Source organism: Tiliqua scincoides, chromosome 1 (assembly GCF_035046505.1).
Source record: "Tiliqua scincoides isolate rTilSci1 chromosome 1, rTilSci1.hap2, whole genome shotgun sequence".
In the NCBI taxonomy this organism is placed as follows: domain Eukaryota; kingdom Metazoa; phylum Chordata; class Lepidosauria; order Squamata; family Scincidae; genus Tiliqua; species Tiliqua scincoides.
In genome coordinates this window covers 169,913,590-169,936,404 of record NC_089821.1, presented here as the reverse complement: position 1 = coordinate 169,936,404, position 22,815 = coordinate 169,913,590, and the positions used below count along the sequence as shown (strand labels likewise).

The 22,815-nt window shown below is 40.3% G+C and overlaps 2 protein-coding genes across 2 annotated transcripts in view; one reads left to right on the top strand and one right to left on the bottom strand.

Moving 5' to 3' along the window:
• The window catches only part of MCPH1 (microcephalin 1), a 117,818-nt gene that overhangs the window by 15,056 nt on the left and 79,947 nt on the right, over positions 1-22,815 (bottom strand). The window lies entirely within an intron of this gene.
• ANGPT2 (angiopoietin 2) overlaps positions 16,409-22,815 on the top strand; it is a 47,986-nt gene continuing 41,579 nt past the window's right edge. The window contains exon 1 of the mRNA XM_066612388.1: positions 16,409-17,056. Coding sequence (XP_066468485.1) covers positions 16,772-17,056 — 285 coding nt within the window. The 5' untranslated portion in view covers positions 16,409-16,771. The remainder of the gene's footprint in view (positions 17,057-22,815) is intronic.

Below are 22,815 nucleotides of genomic sequence, written 5' to 3'. Positions count from 1 at the left end.
TGGATCATGACCCACTGCTGGCCACGAACCCAAAGATTGCAAACCACTGATCTAGTTTCTAAGTCAGGTAAATTGCCACTCTTATTTCTGCCTCTAGAGCAGTGGGTGCAAAGGGCCTGCTGCAATCCTTCCCTTGGGTGAACAAAGCTTACTGTTGCACTTGAGGGCCTCCCTTTCACACCACAGAACACCCCCGACCTTCGCATTGGCTAGCCATGCATGCCCAGAAATCTGGATGCAAAGACTGCTGGGGCGACAGACTCTGGAAGCAGCTGGCCAGCACAATGGTTGGGGCGATCTAAGGGAGGCCCCTGGTGAAACAGTAAGCTCCATCTGTGGTGGGGAAGCCTTTACTGGCACATACACTGTTCTAGAGCAGCGTCCACCAAACCATGGCCCACGGGCTGGATCCGGCATGACATTGAATTCCTTCCCACTGTGAGCAGTACTTACTGTTCTATCACGCTGCTCACAAGAAGCTCCTTCATCTTCATAGCACAACTAGCTGGGCAGGTGTGTCTGCCTGGAAATCTGGGCATGAAGCCTGCTAGAACAGTAAGCTACAGATGTGACTGCCCAGAGCCTCACATGATGGAGGGCTTCTTCTGAGCTACGTGGCAGAATGTCAATGCTGGTCCGAACAGGAACTGCTTTACCACAACACAGCAGCCACGAGTTTGGCGACCATGGCTCCAGAGTAAGTGTCTGCAGCCTTCTTCCACATAGGGACCAGATATTGGGTCTGTTGACATTAAGAATGTATGTACGAACCTCCTGATTAGGCCATAGAGCTGGGATTGTTCAGAACCTAAATTTATAAAAACAAAAAAAAATTTGTTCCAGAAGAAAAGGCAGCAGTCAATTGTGTATCTATGCAATGACTTCAAGATAAATCTGTGATAACTGGTACATCAGAAAAAAATATTCTTAGGCTTAAAGTAATCAGCAACAGCAAACCTAAGGATGAGACCAATTCAAATGTGATTTCCTCACAAGTTCAGGTCCAAAAGAGGTAAGCAGTCCAAAATTTAGGATAACCAAGACAAATTATCAAGATACTAGATGGTTATCAATAGCTTTCAGGAAAGTAGAAGTGCTCTTTTAAACACCTTAATTATCCATGACAGTAAGAACAGAGGCATCAAATGCTCACTACCTCAGTTTTCAAGTAAGGGAGCCCAACTCAAAGGGAATCAAAGATTCTCAAGTCATTTGATTTGCGCTTCAATCTTCAAACCAGTAGTTGTTCATAAGATACTAAAGACTGTAATGGAGAACAAGCAGCTCTGCTTTATATTAACGAACAGGGAAGCACAGTCAACAGAGCAGTATGGAGAAGCAATCACGATATGGGACTGGTGTCTGTCAAGAGGCATTTTGCTACAGACTACTTGTGAAAAAGGCAAAAAGAACAGTTCAGCAGATGTCTTGACCAACACAATTTAGGTTCAGCAGAAGTGGACTCTAGCAGATCTCAGCAGATCAAATATGATTTTCAGCTTCCAGGGAAATTCAGATAGAGGTAGTTTTGCAACAAGAGAGAATATAAAGTGTGTGGTTTTCTACTCTCAGGCTGGCAGTTACTCTCAGGCAATAGGAGAAACTCTGTCTCAGCAACAGCTTTTTCACATTCTTCTCTGCCATCAATAGACTGTAGACTTTGATAGCCAGCTTTGTTATCTAGTTTTTTTGAACATACACACCTGAAAACATACAGCTGGGAAGCATGTGCAAATATCTTTGTTTTGAAATTTACTTGGGTCTGATAAGACGCTTCCTATTCAGGAACCAAGGCTGTTAGTTTAAATAGGTGATTTTACTGGAACCAAATGATAACCCTGCCCCCAAATGATAACTGGCTATAAAAACAATTATTAGATTATTTTTGTTTGAATGAATTCTATGTTCAATGCTTTCCTTTAGACAGGACGAACGTTTTTATGTTATCCAATTATTTGTTCCAGGTGCAAATGCTTGATTGCACATGGAAATTTCCTTCCTGCAACAATGTATCTATTCATTTCTACAAAGGGAGTTGATCTGTATCTTCACGTGTCCTGCAATACTCACATTCAGAAGAGAAAGCAATCCTAGAACACAGGCAAGAAATTTATTTTTAAAAAGTACATGCCAGGCTCAGGAATAACACCCTTTTTAATGGGAATGAGCAACTGAGGAGTGAGAGAATCTGCTTGTTGCAGATGCCAAGAGAAATGAAAAGGCTAGCTTGTTGCTGACAGTGCCTATTTTACATCCTAAAACAGCGAATTGCATGTCTGTGCTCAGGCATTTACTGTGTGTAATTGGAAGTAAGCAAAAAGGCAGAGTAGGAGAGAGTCTCAAATGATGGTAGAGACTCCCTAACTGCGTAGATAAATAGCAAGTTACCCCCAGCCACTCTCCAAACTCAGGTGGGGATTGAAGAGATGTACATGCACATCCTATTTCCAAGAGCATATCTCTTGAAGTAGCTAGTTGGGTCTTTGGAGACGTGAGTTTGGTCAGCTGAAACATGGGAAGAGGGGCTGAATGATGAGAGGTGGGATGACTGAGCCTGGACTTAGGTCAGACTGCATCCACCTTCTGAGCCCAATTCCTTCACCTAGAATCCTTTTGAAGTGAAGGGCAGCTTGCTTATTTGGTACTGAAATTATCAGGAGGGAAGGGAGAAATGTGGGGCAAATGAATCAAGAATACTTTATCCCCTTTCACCCAATGTAGCCATATCCCTCCAAGCCCATGACTTTCCATTTGTAGGCTGTCTTATTTCAAATGGCATCTGTCAGGGAAGTACAATTTTGCTGCAAAAGAAGTGTGCATCCAAATGACTTGTGAAACATTTCAGACAACTGCAGGAAGATTACAGGCAGAGCATCTGTACTAAGGTTTGCTGGAGCAGATCTTATGGCATTCTTGTAAGGTACAAAGACTGGTGCAGAAGCCAGCAATAGTTCCCAGTAATTCTACTATTCAGTGTTTATTTAGGCTCAAGTGTAAGACCTTCATTGAGATAAGCTATATAAACATTAGGTAAGATTGCTAATTTAAGGTATTGCAATTTAAAATAACCGTTTTTGAACCATTCTCTCAAGCTGCTCAGTTCAAACTCTCTCCTGCCAGACTTGTGAATGCCCTTGGTCAATCAATGTGCAATTTATGGTGGGAGCTAGGCTCATAGTCTAAATATTGAACCATACTCCCTTTACATAAAACAGAATAATCTTTTTTTTAAAAAGCCATTTTATCTGCATAATATGCAAAATAATTTATGATCATTTTTATTGCCTGGATATAGTGTACTAAATGAATGATAAGTGTGAGCCAATAAAGATTCCAAAACAGCTGCCTAACACTGGTGAAATACAATTTTCTCTTGTAAGAGTTAAGGCAACTATAAATAGTCAGCTCTGAAGATCTGTTGCTCCAGCTGTTCTATGTAAAGCTGTAGTAAATTGTGGAATATAGGCTATTAAAAGACTCAAGAAGTCAGCATTTGACATGATTCTGAGATAAGCCATCATCTTCACACTTTTAACACCCTTTACTATACCAGAGACTTTAACACATACTGGTTTGTAGGGAACTTGAGACCCTTTTCATTTATGTTATCATTTTGAAATAAAGACAGGAAAGAGACATTCCATAAATAAATCCATTATCCAATAAATCCTTTTAGCCATTTTCATTTGCTATCCTCACCGAACATGCAGATGGGGAACAAGATCATGACCACAGGCTCTGTCGCTGGACAGGGACAGTGCAAAAGGGGTTCCTCTTTGTGTAGGGATTCCCCCACACAATCAAGAACCCTGAATAATTAGTGGTGTGTGATCTGTTCCACATCATCATGAAAAGTGCCTCTGCTTGATATTCAGAAATTCCCTCTGCAGCCTGTACCACATGTTCTTACCCTTCCAGAGGGACCTCAGACACTCAGGTAAGGCTTTTGGGAGGGCATAAGAGGCTGTACCGGGCTGGGGAGGGGGAGAAATCTACTTATGCATGCTTCTTGTGGCCATTATTTGAATACAACAAAGGTTTATTAACCTAAACTAAACCTTCAACTAAAGGTTTATTAACCTTCAAAGTTAAAGGTTTATTAAAGTTAAAGGTTTATTAACCTTCAACTAAAATGTGATAAATCAATACAGTCCAATATATTTTGACATTATGTTCTAGTATCTTACTAAAAAGATAAATTATATATTTGGCACTCAGTGTCTTCATTTGGAAATTAAATCATGATGCTTCTTTAACTTCCTGCAGTTATTGAAATGCGTGTATGCTATCTTGTGGTCTCAGGTCTGTCAAAAGACTAAATAAAAATGGAAGAAATTATTTTAATAAGACTGAATTTAGCTAAGTTCAAGGGTGACTGGAATGGTCACTACCTATGGTTGTCACTCCAATTTAGAAATTGATGGTGGAAGTTAATCGTGCAGCTTATTCTTTCTGTCTTGAGTAACATCAGGATTATGGACAATTACTGCTTGGGTAGTTTGACTACAACAGTTTTCCTTGAAATTGTAGCATTATATTCATTATATTTTATGAACTTGCATTCCTAAGAATAAGTAATGAATAATAAAGAAGAGAATTGTGAAAACCATATTCCAAAGGCACTTTGTATAATCTGAATATACTGTGTTAATGAATTGATATATTATCCTGCAATAGAAACCATCAATTAATATTTACACATTTCATATATGAATCCACTGAAAGTGACTTTCTGAATACACATCAGAACTGGAATGAGACAGAGATAGTCAACACCATAGTTTGGCTGCTGGTATTTTTTTGTGGCTTTCTGTTCTAGTACACCAACATAATTCTGCAAATTGTCCTCTCCATTTTTTTTTTTTTGCAGACTTCTAGATTGCAGATTATTTCAAACAGAAAACTAAGAGCAAAGACTTTGACCAGAAAGACCTATCTCAGAAACAAGTTGCATCGACATAGAGTCCAACATAAGGACAATTCCTGGTCATGCCTTTTTGTTATTTATTTAAAGCCCAATCCTGAGCTGCCTGGTGTGCAGGGCTGCAGCAGAGCCGAAAATGGCTGCCACTGCATCCTATGCGCTCAGCGGGCAGCGCTGGTGGCTCCTCGGGCTCCTCCTCCTTTTGTCCTCTTCCCCCAGGTAAGGCAAGTAGCTACACAATTCTATGGCAACAGAATCATGTTCACATCCTCAGGTTCTACAAGCTGAAAAAATACCAGAAGGTAGGCTAGACAGATGCCCCAGACTAGATACTCCTAATGTGGCGTCCAAGTTGTACCGAATCTGATCCACTTTCTCTGTGATGTGCTTTGCAAACTCGTCACAGAAAACCTCCGTGTGCTCCTCCCCATCAGTAGGGGGGCAGATGGAGTAGGTCACGAACCACACGGAGCTGTGTTCATTCAAAGTGTACTTACATTCTCACTGTTACCATATTGTGATTCTAATGGAGTTGGGAACAGAAACAAGAACAAATCAGTACATGCCTATATTAAGGCAGCAGTCTTAACTGCAATAGGTTCAAAATACATGCTGGTGAGATGAGCTAAAATTCAGTCCTCATGAAAATGAAACTATGGAATATAACCTACACAAAGGTGAATAAGCATTATGAAAGCAGTAGTCACATACATACTGGTAAGAGTTCTCTGTGTGCACCATGACTAGGCTGGGGACAAACTCAAAAACTGCTTCATCACTAGGCAGTGGGTGCAACACCAGGTGATGGCCTGCATGTGTAAAACAGCCATTTTCATGAACTGGCTTCAAGTTCACATATATTGATCAGACCTAAAGGGCATCCACTCTCTGAAGACAGTTTGGATATGTATTAAAATTGGAATGAGCTGGAGAAAGCCAATATGTCACTTGGACTGTTTAAAAAAAAGTTTTTGCAGCTTACAGTTCAATTATATAAAGAACTCAAGCCAGCGTCCATTGCCTTTTCTACTATCCTTCCAGACTTCTAATAATAAAAAAATATTATGAACAGTTAAAAAAAAGAGCAGAGACATTGCCAGGAGTCATACACCCATCTCAAAAACAGCTGCATTTGCACTGGGTCAAATACCATGACATTTCCTGTTGGGGCCTCTTTGGTACATTCCAGCTACCCTGTGGTGTTCACCCAAATTGTTCCAGCTAACTATATTGCTTATTGTTACCATATTATGATTCTAATAGAACTGAGCACAGATAATGAGTGAATCTGTACTGAGGTGCAAGTCGTAGGTGAAACTACCGCTTGTACCCATCCATATGAAGGGCCAAGAATTTAGAATTTAAAATGGAGTATAAAATATAAATTTTAAAGTAGTCATTTAAAGCAGTCAAGTAAAACATCTGCAGCAAAACATCTGCTAGTCACCACTGCAGTAAATAGCTATCTGTTGTTTATCCCCATTATGGCTAAGTTGGGATAAACCAAACTTGCTTTCACTGATCAATATTACAATCTGAGATGATGACATGGATGTGTAAAACAGCCTTGCCCACCTGGCTGCTTTCCTAAGCAGCCAGTTGGGTGGGAAGGTGTGATAGTGGCAGCTTTTTTTCTTGTCTTTCTCCTTCTTCCTTCAGACATGTCAGAAAAATAGATTGGCTGCAGCTGCTCCAATCCTCTTCTTGCTTGCTCTCAGCAAGTAGGAAGAAGATTAGAGCACTGATTGAATCGGTTCAATTGGTAGCAGGCCGGGGTGATGCGGGGCGGGCAGAAGGCAGACGTGGTTCAACTGCACCCCTCATGAGTTCCCTGTTCCTCCGCAGCTCACGACTGAAAACAAATCTTTCAATTGGCCTCATCACTAGGCCAGCACTGATCTAACTCTTTAAAAAACCAAAAAGATATTTTAATGAAATACACATAGTGCTTCAACAAGGGTAGAGGGCAACAAAATTATGGTAGTGTCAGTAAAGGCTAAGGAATATTAGGACAAGGGCTATGTTGGTATAGATATGAATTCCTGATTTATATTGAAAATAGGTACATTGATTTGACCAAAGAAGTGACATCAACATTTTTGAGTCAATTCAGGACTTTCCTGAAGAAAAAGCATGTCGTTCCTATTATCCCAAATAATGTATTTGGTCATTGAGATAATCACAGCTTAGGTGATGATCCAAGATAAATATTTGTCTTGCAAATGGCAGATGGATGGATTTAATTAGAGTCATAAGAACTATTTGGTCACCCAAAATACTCATACTAATGCAGAATTTCTCTTAGTGTTTCTATCAATATTTATTTTCATATTTTCTCAAAGAAGAACATTCATAAGGGTCACACACCACATTTTTAAATATCTGTTATTGGTTCTCTGTTTTGATTTAAAGTAGCCATGAGGGAGGAGGTCCACTGGTGATTACAGCAGCAATGCAAAATGGGTAAAAATTTCACCCCACAGGCAACTTGGGAAGATGTCATGATTATAGATAAATTTTTCAAACTGTAAGGGGTTAACTGTATTTTCTTAAAGATTCAGGGGGTAAGGAAGAAAGACAAAACACAGCTGCTGTTCCCCCCACAACCGATCAATAAATTTGGAAAGGATACTTGGAAGTTCTGGTAAAAAGGTACTGTTCCTGCCCCCTAAATCCCTCACAAAGGGATAACAAAGGGTTATAACAAAGAGTAAGCAGGATAAAGATGTGCCATGTCTGAAGTATACAGGAAATAAGTATAATGTTACATTCCAGGATACTTCAAAGCTAGTTACCTCATCTAGAAAAGAACTGCAGCTTAAATTCTGGTACTGTTAGAAATATCACAGTTCTGACTGCATTTTAAAGCAATACTCATGGCAGTCAAGAAAGGACTTATATAAATTAGACATAATTTATTATGCACATTGGCTCAAGATTCCCTTTGTACGCACCTAAGATGCTTTCCCTTTTAAGTGCAGCCGCTGAGCTTCACTAAGAGAGAGCCCAGAGAGTCCAACAACCTTTCAAAGAAGGTTTCCAGGATGCAAAGAACAGCAGTGGGAATAGAGAACTACAGGTTGCACCAATATTTCTTAGGACCGCTATTTTACAATCAGGCTAGAATAGATTAAGATACATATGTCTAGTATGTAGTAATACTGTTCACTATGAACAGTGTACCAGTACAGTACAGACTAGCATCCACAACAAAATGACCAACAGATATTTTGTTTGCATTCAAAAAAGGGGTTAACAGAATGACAGTTTTGTGTGTTTTTTTTGCTAGGGAAACAGATGTCAGGAACTAATTAATTTACTGTTGCCAAAAGCATCCTTTTGCTCCAAAACCATTGTTTATTCCTCTTACACAATTTCTCACTTCCTTTTCATTCCCTCTGACATCAGTTTCGAATGAGTCGTGTGACACCAAAATTGAAGTAACATATAATTTATACCTATTGCTTCATGAAATTCAGCTTGAAAAAGGTTTCCTCAGATGTGAGAAAACATGCTTCACGTGCAATGGAAAAATTCCTGTATGTATGTACGAGCAGAGTATTTACCCTTAAGGAAATTATTGGGAAGCTCTTGTATATAGAATCTTTAGATTACTCTTGGGATGCAATCCTATGCACATGGTCCTTGGAGTAAGCTCCATTGAACACAATGGGACTTTCTCCTGAGTAGACATGCATTGTGCTGTTAATTCCACAAATGGCATATTAAAAAAAAACTAAAACAAATTCTCTCTCTCTCTCTCTCTCTCTCTCTCTCTCTCTGCATAAATTCCTTAGCTTTGACAACAACTAAAAAAAGAAGAAATTCTCAATACTTCTGTGTACATGAACCTTGTATGAAGCATCTTCTTGGATGTCAAGAACAAAAACTTTAGTTAAAGGGCAGGGGAAGAAACCCTGAAAAGTAATGAAAGCAAGCAAGGAAACAAAATCGGTATGTATCTTTTTGTTTGGAGAGCAGCAGAGGAAATTATGCCATAGGTTGTGTTTTCTAATAGGTTGCGTTTTCCACTCCTATGCAAATAAGTATGCTACAGCCCATTCTTTCAATAGAAGCCTTAAACACATGGTTCAGCTTCTTCAACTAAAATCAATGGAATTTCAAAGTGCATAATATTGGTTAGAATTGTTGTTAGACCTTTAAAATACATTACCGTATATTATTATTATATTGTATATACAATTCTTTTGTTCAACAGGTGTACACCCCTGTGATGAAAAAGTTAAGGTTATTGTGGAGGATTTTTCCTCCAATTCTGAGATGCTTCAGGTTCCAAGGGGAGCCAGCCAATTAGAGAGCCAGGCCCAGAAAAAAGATCACCAAGCCTGAAGAGATTCTCTTTCTTCTGCGAGTTTCTGACTGGGCAAGGCAGGGAGAGCCCACTCTCTGGGGATCAGAGTGGAAGGTGGCTGGGAAGAGCCCGAGACAGGGACCAAATATCAGCCAGGAGCGTCAGGTACTGTTTTCAGGTCGTGCCTCGTTATCCACTGGGGTTCCGTTCTGGAACCCCCAGTGGATGAAAAAAATCAGTGGCTATCAAATCAATGGAAAAATAATTCTAAAGACCCACTTCCAGGTTTATTGCTCCTCCATTCTCACCCCAGAATGCATTGGTATAGACACTATACTGCATTCAGCCACTAGATGGGGTGCATAATGGAATCAAACTGAATGAAATTATAATTATTTAACAGCGCAAGGTAGGAAATGAGATTTTGGCACTGTTTTCCTTGCTACAAGGCATTTAAAGGTGGACCTTGGTAACAGTAGTGAGTCAAATCAGTCTCACCTGTATATTGGTCTATTCTTCCCCTCCAGACGTTGGGAGCTGTTGGTCCCCTCAGCTCCCCTGGCTCTCCAGGATCTCCTGGCAGATCTAGGCTCTTGGCCTAGTCCAACAGGGCCTGCACGTGTGCGGCTTCCCTGCAAAGCCAGCACCATTCAGGGGATGTTTATTTGTGAGGAACCAAGCCTGTTTACATGGTTTTTGTCATCGCTTGATAAAACCTTTTTGTTTAAAACCTTCTGTTGTGTTCTGGGATCAGTGGATTTGTCAGTGGAGGATAGCAAATGTCACACTGATCTTTAAAAAGGGAAAGGGGAGGGAACCCAGGAAACTATAGGCCGGTCAGTCTAACATCTATACCGGGTAAGATGGTGGAATGCCTCATCAAAGATAGAATCTCAAAACACATAGAAGAACAGGCCTTGCTGAGGGAGAATCAGCATGGCTTCTGTAAGGGTAAGTCTTGCCTCACAAACCTTTTAGAATTCTTTGAAAAGGTCAACAGGCATGTGGATGTGGGAGAACCCGTGGACATTATATATCTGAACTTTCAGAAGGCGTTCGACACGTTCCCTCACAAAAGGCTACTGAAAAAACTCCACAGTCAGGGAATTATAAGGCAGGTGCTCTCCTGGACTGAGACCTGGTTGAAGACCAGGAAACAGAGAGTGGGTGTCAATGGGCCATTTTCACAATGGAGAGAGGTGAAAAGCGGTGTGCCCCAAGGATCTGTCCTGGGACTGGTGCTCTTCAACCTCTTCATCAATGACCTGGAGACAGGGTTGAGCAGTGAGGTGGCTAAGTTTGCAGACAACACCAAACTTTTCCGAGTGGTGAAGACCAGACGTGATTGTGAGGAGCTCCAGAAGGATCTCTCCAAACTGGCAGAATGGGCAGCAAAATGGCAGATGCATTTCAATGTCAGTAAGTGTAAAGTCATGCACATTGGGGCAAAAAATCAAAACTTCACATTAAACATTTTTTAATGTTGCAAATTTTTTGTTTAAAATGCTCATAGCCTTCAAGATGGAAAAGGTGAGAAATGTGAACAGCCACAACCCAATTAGTCTCTTTAAGCATCATATTTAGAATGGGTAAATGAACGAATAAAAAGAACAGGGAAAGTCAGAAGAAGGCTGGGGTGGGGGAGAGATAGCTGAGAGATGACTGTTTTGCTAATAGTCAGCCAACTATTCTTAAATTTCCTTATGAGGTGAAAAGATTGAAAATGACTAGATTTAAAGATCGGGCACATAGCCTGGAAATGCCCCAAATCCAAGACTCCTAATAGGAGAAAAAGGTTTTGACAGAGAGCTCATAAAGAGAGATATTCTTGGGCTGTAATCCTACACACACTTACTGGGGAGTAAGTCCCACTGTGCTGCATAGGATTTACTTTAGAGAAGGTGCGCATACCACCAGTCAGTGAAGGTGCATATACCAAATGAGGAAGGAACAGACCTGATTAAGATTTGGCCCATTTAAAAAACTGATGCAGCTGATAGGCATGGACTGGTAAGCCTCAGCATTACTCAACTTTAACTGCCTCAGCAGATGGAAAAGTATAACCAATAAAGGCAGGTGAAAAGGAAACAAGCAATTGCTTTGGTATTGCCACACTATTAGGAAAATGCAATGGTGATGAATGCCCTGTTTCCCCCCCCCCCCGGCTTTATTTTTTGTCATTTCTAGCAGCCCTCCAGGGTCCCCTAAGCTGTAGCCTCCCAAGGACACTGCTTGCTATCCTTGAGGCAGCAGTATCTTGGGCTGCTCATCTGAGATGCTTTGTTTGAAAATGTGGATCTCAATAGCTCCTAACCAACTCTCCTGCTGAAATGGGCAGCAACTGTTACCCTGCACATGTCCAATCTCATCTGATCTCAGAAGCTAAGCAGGGTTAGGCCTGGTTAATACTTGGATGGGAGACCACGTGGGAATACTGGGTGCGGTAGGCATATACCATAGTCTTTCGAGATGGAAGGTTGCCAACCAACCATTGATTTGCAGCAAATGGTCTGCAGGTGTGCTGCAGGAGTTTGGGGGAAGTAGTAGGGCCACTGGGGAAGGAAGCCCCCCTCCACTGGCAGTGAGGCTTGTCAATTGTCAAAAAAACTGGTAGGTTGCCCTGAGCATTTTAGCACCTCATTGGTGTGCTGTGAGATGAAAAAGGTCAGTCAGGAATTTTATGGATCCATAGCTACATATGGCATGGGGATAATGCAGTACAAACAAAGGACAAAGACAGCTTGCTCGCAGCTTCTTAGGCTGTTGAAACTGCACAAACTGCTGAAACTTCTGAGGACTTAGAAATGTCCAAAAATTAGGAAAGACAGGCAAGTAAAGGGGGGAAGAGAGTATTCATTACACGCACACTTTCTGGCTGCTGTGTGCACTCTTCTGTGAGCCTTGGCACATTTTCTTCAAGCACCCACATGGTAGTTTGAATACCTGATTACCTTTGTGTCAAGATAGCCATGTGACTCAAAGGGAAGGGGGGGCATGCGTGTTTAAGAAAGATAGGGCTGGTATCTAGAGAAAATGATTCAATTTTTAAACAATTCTTGACATACCACACTCTCATGCGTTCCACAGTCAGCTGAATTAAGTATGTTTAACTGGAAACAGTATTTCAGCCTAGGTTCTACTGGGCTGAAATTCAGCTGAAATCTATGGGACTGACTTAAAAGGAAGTATGTGGAGAATTGGCATGCAGCATAGTCTTCACAGTTGTACATTACTTCCCATATGTTTATGCTCTGTCCTTTGGAGCCAAAGACTGCAAAAAGTGCCTCCTCTATCTGCCTGTCAAACAGAAGCTGTGCAGCTGGAAGTAAAAAGATAATGCCAGTGGGATCCAGGCATCTCTTTTTAAGCAGCTAAGTAATATACTGTGCAGATTTTTTTTTTTAAAGAACTGCCTGAGTGAGGAAGGGAAATTACTGTTTCCCAGGAAAGGAAATTGCCTGAAGCACATCTGGCAGAAAGTTTTCTGTTTAGTTTTAACAAACTATCTCTTTCACCCCCTTTTAGAAGGTGAGTTATGTTGAGTGAATAGTCCCCCCTTTGTTTTAAAAAAGAGAAAGTTCTAATTTATAAATGAACTGAGATAATATTTGCTATTTTGTCTATAAGTTTATAGTCAATCGATAACAAGCAGGAAATCACAGAATGAAACAACCGCTTCATCTGATGAATATAAAGATGATATGATGACATGGAAGACTTAAGATTTATAGGTTGCTACAATTAATATGAAGCAAATTAAAGTACCAAAACATGCAAAATTATTTCATTCTTCCCTTTTTAATGGGTCCAATAATCCTTATATTAGTTTAAGTTGTCGGCTACTCCACACTTCAAAAGAAAAACCCCCCCAACTTGGATCAGTTGCCTATCATCAGACTGTTTGAAGACAGCTTCTTTAAATTTTTGGTAAAATTCCAATTTACCTTTAAATAGATGCGTCTTTTAAAAGTTGGGCCAGTAGAGCCCCCTCTTTGTACTCCTCCCTTTATGTAAGACACTCCATGTATATCTCCCACTAGCAATCCAACTACTTCCAATCTGCCGTAACCATTTGCTGCCTGTGCAGATGTGTCATACACTGGCCACCCATGCCTTACAGCCCAATCTTATCGGCCATTTGCAACAGTGGGAAGAGTGTCCTGCTGTCACAAAATGCCCAGAGATGGCACACGGAATGTGCTATTGCTGGGCCAGCCTGAGCTGTAGCAGCAAAGCAGTGGCAGCATCAGAGCCCTTCTTCTGCAGACCCTGAGCTGCATCAGCCTCAGTAAGCTGGCAGTGGAGCTGGGCATGGGGCAATTTAGGGGAGGGGAGGGAGTAGATGCTAGTGACATGCACCTGGATTCTAACCCCAAAATCCTGCTTTGGAATGCTCTCAGGCTTTCTTTGGACTCTTAGCTGTGGGTCCGGGAGACCCATAGGTGGCCTGTAGGCTTATGCAGAAGTAAAAAACTTCTTTACTTCCAGTTTGCCTTGCTTGCTTTGCCAGGTCACCCCCCCCCCCCAAGACAGCTGCATGTGGTTGCATGCTATATAGCATGGCAGGGGAAAGAACTGGGCTGCTAGACTCAGAAGATTTTGGACGCTTCATGATTTTTTAATCCCAGCTCCTCATTTGATTGTATTGGGAATAATGTAAAAATAAGGATAGTGACAACCAGTCACTTTGAGCCGCAGAAGAGAAGCCATCACAATTTGTAGCACGAAAAGGAACAAAAACATATTCTTGAGCTTTACAGCATACCCTCATTACTCCACTCTCCATACATCTGATACAACTAGTACATACAGGCAGAGTTTATCAGGCTGGGTGTGTCTTCCTCCAGCCTACCAGGGTGGCAAGTACCTGACATACTTATGTGATTTATATACTTTGCGTAACTCTTTTTCCTCTCTAAGAGGTGTGTAAGGGGAAAAAATGATCTGTCTGGTCAGGGGGACCCCCTTCTGCATTCCTAGTTGCATGCTATTAGGCGATCATGACACAAGCTTGCAATGGCAAGGGATACCTGAAAGAGACCAATAAAGTGGTAGGAATAAATGGCCATAATAGTTCTCTGGATTATCCTGGAAATTATCAAGAACAAACTCAACCTAGTGAGGGAATATGCCTGTTTTGTAACATGAACTCAGAAACACCTTAAATAGTAACATGGGTGAGGAAGACCATCCTAAGATCATAGAAACTATAGCCAGGAATCTTTCTTTTGGTCTCACTATCATGCCATGTCAGCATCTTGCGGTCAAATCCAGCATGATACATTTCAGAATGGTATGGGATATTTCAATCATTTTCATTCCCTCTAATAATGACACCAGTGGGAAAGAAGCAGACTGTGGACACTATGAGCACAAGGCCAACGTGCAATTGAGCTGACACAACCCTTACAACGTTTAACCCTCGCCACAGAAGTCAACACATGTAGCCAAGCAAAACATGACAAACCATGCTCAATAAAGTGTGTTAGTCTAGTCTAGCAAAGCTCTATGCTTATTTTGGGAAAAGAATACTCTTAGGATTTCTAAAGAATGGGGGAGGCTAGGATAATTTATATAATCAGACAATCTTGCTTCAGTATGGAGGAACAGGCAGATAGTTATTGTAAGCATCCCTTAATATGTACAATATGTATATCTGTTAGTCAGTGTATACAGGATTGTGGGGGACAGCATCTGTCAATTGCATTGTTAAAGCAATGTCAACCTAGAAAAATCATTTTAATGTTTTGACAGAATTATATGCCACTTTACTCAGTTCACCTGGGAAAAAAAATTAGCTGACTTAGACCTTGCATCTGACATGTCATTGACAGAGGAGAACATTGGAAACACATTGGCTCCATTCCTTTCCCACCTTGTCTCCCATCTGGGCAAAAGATAGAGATTCAGTGATTCAGGCAAATTGAGACATGTGCTCTGTTACTTTCCTTAACTTCTTGGTTCATATAAATCAGGGGTGTCCAAAGTTTTTGGAAGGAGGGCCACATCATCTCTCTGACACTGTGTCGGGGCCAGGGAAAAAAAAGAATTAATTTATATTTCAAATTTGAATAAATTTACATAGATTTACATAAATGAATATATTAAAGATGAATTTATATGAATGAATGTCTTGCAATAGCTCAAGGCCTATAAAAGGCCTTGCACAAAGCAAGGCTGGCCTTTCCTTTGCTGCTGCTACTGCATCACAGACATGAAACAAGCAGTGGAGGGAGCCCTCATCCCACAGCTCATGTGAAAGGACAAACAGCTGCCCTCACGCTGAGAGCAGTTGCATTGGGCCAGTATGGGCTCCAACAAATCTCCGTAGGGCCAGAGGCTCATTGGAGACTGGGGGCTGCCTGAGGGCCGCATTGAGAGGCCTCGAGGGCTGCAAGTGGCCCCAGGGTTGGGGTTTGGGCACCCCTGATATAAATCATAGTTTGCCAGGATGTCTGAATTGGACAAACTATGGTTTGCACAACCCACACTGTCTCCAAACCAGAACTAGAAACACACTCTAACCATGATTTCCAGTTCTGGTTTGGGGGCAGGCTATGGTTTGCACAAACCAGGAAGGAATTTGGAGTGTATGAGGAGAGGGAGTGCACAGACATGAAACTTTTTCAGAAGAGGCTGCTATTTCTGAACTAGGTCAGTGTGCTTTTAACAGAGTCTCTTTTTCTTCTCCCCAGCCTAGTTCCCACCACTCTACATCCTGGTCACAATCAGTGTAACACAAATAGAATAAGAGGAATTGGCATGGGAGAGAAATTCTAATATAAGATAATCTGAGCTTTTTTAATATATTGGCAATAAAGTCACCTGATTTTTCTCTAACAGCATGATCTGGTCTGCTTTAGTTGACTGGAAACACAGCTTCTATTTGCACAAAATGCTAAGCAAATCCCACAGTGTTGACTTAAGATTAAACTCAAAGGGACTTTTCCCATCTCTCCAACAGGAAGCAAAGGAATGTATGTGAATGTGCTTTAAAACTATAAAAAAATAACTGATACATCCTCATTTAAACACACACACAATAGGAGATATTCATGACTAATTATTAGAGTGTCTTGGCAATCCTTAACTGGGGAGGTGCTTAGGAAATTCACAGGGGTCTTGTAATTGATTTTTTTTTTCTCCAGAGAGTTTTCCTGCAGCACTGTTAAACAGCATGCTCCCATTTTTCTGCTGTCCTTACCAGGAAGATAACGGGAGAAAGAAGTGCCCAACTTGTCTTTATCAACACATCTGAAGTAAAGGACAGTGCTTTAATTTGGAAAAGCAGTGTATAATATTCTTCTGTAAAAAAGTAAAAATGCAACATTGTTCTGGCAGCAGCAGAGACAAGTGACGGTTTGCTACATGGCTGAATAGCACTTTTTCAGCCACGCTTGGGACACAGCAAGAAACTGGAACTCATTCACCAGATTTACACATGCCTGTGAAGCACTGACTGTTGCAGAGGTTCCATACAGAACCTGAGCTCCTTGACAACATTCAAAAGGTGATATCTGCTTATTTCAGAGACAATGTTGCTGCCTGCTTCTCTTGTTTTCAGCTACAACCTTATTTTAATTTCAGGATACAACTCTTTTCCTAAAAACATAGAGACTCTAAGCAAGAAACAATACCAAGTCCAGCATGGATCATGTAGCTATACTTTTCTTTTGCCGGAGATGGACAATTGCCGATCATCTGCCTCCTATGTTTCTAATGCAGTGCAAAGAGATGCACCTCAAGATTATGATGGTTCTGTACAAAGGCTTCAGCAACTTGAAAACATCCTGGAAAACAATACACAGTGGCTAATGAAGGTAAAACCTATATCATTTTTATTATATAGAAATGCTCATGCTTACAGCACAGTACAGTATACCAACTTTTGCAGGTATGTGTAGATTGTGCTTCAGAACAATCTATTGTTAGTCTTTGTAAACAAGTGTGTTGACAACTGCAACTAGAACTGCACACTATTTACAGCCATGTGGAAAATCCAGTGTGTGAGGAAGTTTTGCTTCCTGAAAGACAGCAAACAGTTCACTGATGATTTATTTAAAATATATAACCTGCTTTTCAGTCAAAGCTCTCGAACTGGCTTTTATACACAAACTAACAGTGATTACTATATCTCTGCCTGCATATATTTTCAGAATGTGGCACAGAGTGTCAATGCTTGTGAATGCACATGTGCCTGTGAGTTCTGCAGGGTTTCATATCCAGCATCATATTCCTGGACATATCAATTCCAATGTAATTTGATTCCAATTAAGTTGGTTTAGGGTTGCAGGATAAGGATGTAGTATAAAAGTCTAATGAGTTGGATCACATATTGAAAAATTAGCATGCATACCAAATGTGCACACCATGTACCCAGAACATACTATTTCATGTACAAGAGGGTAGTGGTGTTTGTATTTTCCAAACTCTACATACAGGCTGCAGAGACTCAGAATTACCTGCAGCGTCCCACAGTGTATACACGTGGTTAAAAAGGAAACACACATCCCCTTGTCTCATATTACAGAGTACTCCACAAATACAAGCATGAACAATTGTATGCATGCTTGACTTGAAATAAGTGAAAATAAGTTTGAAAACATTGAGAGAAAAAATGAATAAATACAAGACTAGGTTCTACACTATCATATAGGATAATTAGACTAACCTGTCATGCAATCCTATCCATGTTAATTCAGAAATAATTCCCAATGTGTTCAACAGGGCTTACTCCCAAGTAGTGTGTATAGGACTGCAGACATATAAACATAACCAGGACAAACTGAAGTGCTGTTTAACTACAAGGTATCAGCATCTGTCACATATCTGTGTTTCAAGCAAGAAACAGAGTCGAAGTCGCAGCATCTTTATTCAGTAGTAAGGTTCCACTAAGTTCAAAATGAGACTTATTCCCTAGCAAGCTTGCTTAGCTGTACAGTCTTAGCTTGCATTTAGTATATTTATTCAATATAGTTATTCAGTATATGCATTATGAGAAAAGATTGTATTTATACTTTACATTTAAATTCATTTAAAGAGTGTTGGCCCATTTGAACTTTTTAATCAACCATTTATTATGAGCAAAGATTCTAGGTTGATGTTTTTCCATTGGGATGCCTTGACCAGCAAGTATAGAGGGATACATTTTTATGTATCCTGCTAAGCCAGTTGCCTACCTGCATGTATAAAAAGAGCTATTAAAACGTGCTTGGAAAGTTATGTAGTTATAAAAATTGTATCCAATAACCTAAAGCAAGACTTCCTTATGGTATTTAAATAACTGCTATTTGTTCAAATTACAAAACGTTTGGTGTAAATGTCATAACTATTTTTTCATATCAGGTTTTTGAACCAAAGCTCATTTACACTAGGTCAGATCCTAAGGTTTCCCAATAGTTGCTTTTAAATTTCATTGCTAAATGAAAATGCTCATTTGCAGAAAGAAAAACAAATAGAATTTTCCTAATGAGGAAGTTTACACTTTGTAGTTGCTGAAATACTTTCAAACATAACTAGGCAAAGCACACGTTGTAATTATGTGTATGTAATTATCAATTACAAGCTTGTCACAATTGCATTTCTCAGTTAAGTGATGAAACGGGTTTGCTAAATTTCATTGTCCTTCCCTTTCGCCAATAGATTTCTGGAAATTCTTTACAAAAAAGAAAAGATCACCAGCAAATTTAGAGCCAGGAGCACATTTTTGGAGGGTCACATTCCTATTTTTGAACATTCTTGATGACACAGTGTACATTCAAGTTGTCATTTCATTACCATCTGGCCCTTATGTTATCTCAGCCTCTCTCTCCTTAGTCAACTTTTATTCAAAACTGTTTTTCTCATGACACCTGATAAATGAAAGCAAAGAACCACTGAAGGATTAACTCACAGTGCAATCCTAAATATTTTATTTTTCACAGTTTTATATTGTCCTTCCTCCAAGGAGCTCAAGGTGGTATATGTAGTTCCTCACTTCCTTTTTTCCTCACAACTCTGAGGTAGGTGAGGCTGATAGTGACTGGTTCAAGGTCACTCAGTAAGTTTGATGTCTGAGTGGAGATATATTTACTTAGAAGTAAAAAACCACTACATTCAGTGGGGTTTACTGTCAGGAAAGTGTGCAGAGAATTGAGGCATCATTTTTAAAATGCATTATTTTATAAACCAATTAAGGCAAATGGTGGTATATAAGGTTTGAATGACCCTATTGTATTTTGCATGCCCAAAATAATTGAGTGCTTCAATAAACTCATTAGATCATAACAGTGAAATCAACATTGTAAAGAGCAATTACTGAAAAATGCCAAATTCAGATTTTAATTTGTGCCTTAATGCTTGTGTTATATGTGACAATAACATGATACCAATTTTATTCTAGGGAAACAGGCGCTTATTTTTTAAATGTGCCTAAAGTAACATGTCAGTCAACATTAAGTTCTTCCTAGAACCAGTTGTACATAAAAACTTCCTTCCAAACGTAGTCTACATCCTCAAACAATTGTACATTTCCCTCCTTTCATCAATCATCAGAAGGAAATGTTTCTGAATGGACACCAGATTGTCTCAATGGACTAGTGTGGAAACCACCATGCTAATTGCACATCACAATAGGAAGTTAGGAGGTGTCAAAGCTGCTATGCATTCCAGAAATTAACAGAAAATCAAGGCCAGTGTTTCATAAGTTCTTAGAGAACTGAAGCCACAGCTGATGACCCTAATGATAAACTGAGATTACTATTATTAGCATAGCATTTAATCTTCTAATATATTTTAAAGTATTTTCTAAAAATACCAGTGTGTCCAAAGCCTAAACAAACTATGGTACTACCACACCAAACAACAGTTTAGTTTAAGGCAGCATGTTTCCAAAAATCAAGCTTCAAGAGCAAGTCTATAATACATCTAATCATCTGCATCATACTATTCCTTTTACGCCATCCTGGAATTTGTTGCTCCATATTAAACAAGGTTTGTTGAAGAACGGAAGATATTGAGACTTTACTGTAAGTTAAATTACCAACAACACCCATTGAAAGTTACTATTTTTAGTTTTAGTACACAGCTGTAGTAGATTTAAGAAATGGGATTCCTACAGCCCTAACATTTAATCAACCCCAATTCAACTCACAAGCGGGTAGCATCGTTAACTTGATTTATGGCTGCTTACAGAAACAGTCTGAAGTATCAGATATATAGTAGACAGCTCAGATGATTGGGTAGTAACTTTGTTACTCTTGTAGTTAGGTATCTCAATAAATGAAATTTGTTGCTCTCTTAAGTGGTATGAAACGGACAGAAATTACACATGGGAATGACTGAGTTTTGAACTGGGTATTTAATTCTCTTTTCTATAAAATCTCTATTATAATGAAATACTATAGATCTATTAGCTGGCAAAATAGTGGAGAGGTTTATAAAATCTAGGAAGAGGCAAGTCTGCATGTAATATTTATGCACACAGAGCGTCATACAAATTGTTTGTTTGAATTCTGGAGAATGTATTCCTGGCTGTGTGTCGAGCTAGGAGTTGGGCTCATTCTTGCTGACTTCTGTATGTTCAGCTTAACTCTGATAGTTTTGCCCATTTGTCTTATACATGGCAATCTTTGCCCATTGCCCAGGCCTTCTTTCTCCTTCCTTCTCCCTAATGTCCCAGCATACAGACCACAAGATATTTACGATGATTACAATTAATTGTTTTAAAGCTGTGTCCTCTGGAACTCCAGTTATTCAAGGGCATGTGGTTCACTGACAGCTGCAGAACCAGCAAAGGCCACAGCGAGCGTGTGTCATTTCAGCTGAGGTGGAAGCGGCTGTTACAAAACCTGTCAATTTAACAGCATGGAATGTACAGTAGTTGCTCATCAGTGAATGCTGGGGAGTCATAATCATGGGCATGAAGGGAGGAAGAGGTTGCGCAAATGCCTGCGTATGAGCAGCTTTGCTAAAATTTTCTTCTCTGATGAAATTAAGCATTTGGGATATCTTTTACAGGTAGGTTGAACAAAGTCCAATTATTAACCTCCCTTGTCTCTGAGATTCCAGACAGTACTTCTTCTGCCTGAGCCAGCCAAGTGCCTGAGCCAGCCAAGTGAATTAAGGTGGGCATTTTACCACTCTAAGGCTGCAATCCTAACCACACTTTCCTGAGTATAAACCCATTTAACAAAATTAGACTTACTTCTAAGTAGACCTGGTTAGGATTGTGCCCAAAGACAGTCAAATAACAGTCAAGCATTCATTTATAGAATAGTAGCAAAGAATTAAAAAAAGGTTCTGCTAATTGAAGGAACTGCTATCTTCCAGAAGACTCTGTAATCCTTTGCAGTCATTCAGTGCACATCTTGTGACTTCAGACTCGGCTGGGAGTGGCAGGTTCCACCCCTGCCATATGTGCATTCATTGGCATATCTGCAATGTATATATGCATGCAGGCTCACCACAGTCATGCCAAAGAATACAGTATGATGGGACATGCCATATAGTTGCCCACTATATGCAAGTTCACTGAATATTTGTAGGACCAGAAGCTCAGACTTCTAAAAGGGGCTCAGACCCCACTCCCTCATAAGAACATAAGAAGAGCCCTGCTGGATCAGGCCAAAGGCCCATCTAGTCCAGCTTCCTGTATCTCACAGTGGCCCACCAAATGCCCCAGGGAGCACACAAGACAACAGACACAACCTGCATCCTGGTGCCCTCCCCTGCATCTGGCAGTCAGAATGACAGTCCCACATCCCTTTTCCATTTCCACTATACCCTTTTTGAGAGGTGGTGACCAGAACTGTTACAGAGCATCACCTCCCAGAAGTGTTACAGAACATCACCTGTAAACAAACAAATGATTGGGTGGAAGGCCTGATTTCTGGGTGCTTCAAACCTATGCTACCTTTTATTTATAATGATTTTGACAATCAGGGCAGAGTATTTCAAAGCATATGCAAGTTTCTCCCTTCAGGGCAAAGATTTTTTTTTTTAAGGATAAAACAGCAACATACTCCTGAATGGATGTCTTCCTTCTGTTATGGGACTATGTCCTCACAGATCTAAAAACTGTGGGATGGTGCTCTCCTATACCTTTCATTCTCAATTTGCATGCCAAGGCATTGTGCTGCCTGAAGGGTGACTTGTAATGAGATGTCAGGTAGTTATTAGAATGAGGAGAAAGATGCTTGGACTATATATGGGGATGAATAGCTTGCCCCTGTGAAATTTGGATCAACACAGATCCCTAAAGACTCACCAAAGGCAAAATGCTGCTAGCTGTCTTTAGGGTCGCTGTCTCATTAAAAGGTGCTGCATTACATGCATTTGCATTCATTTTATTGATAGCACATGCACATCCACCACACTACTTCTGAAATTTAAATTTCCCAGGTAAGTCTTGGTCAGCTGGCATTCCTAGACTTGTGCCATTCCAATAAGTACAAGCATGATTACTTCTCCCTAATTCTTATGCCCTTGATTCTGTTCAAAGAGTTCAGCAGATACAGTAAGCTAGTGGCTAGCAAACCATGTCCCTTAATGGAGTAGAGTGGGCTGAAGCCCTTTGGAGATCCCTTGAAGGCTGGGAATG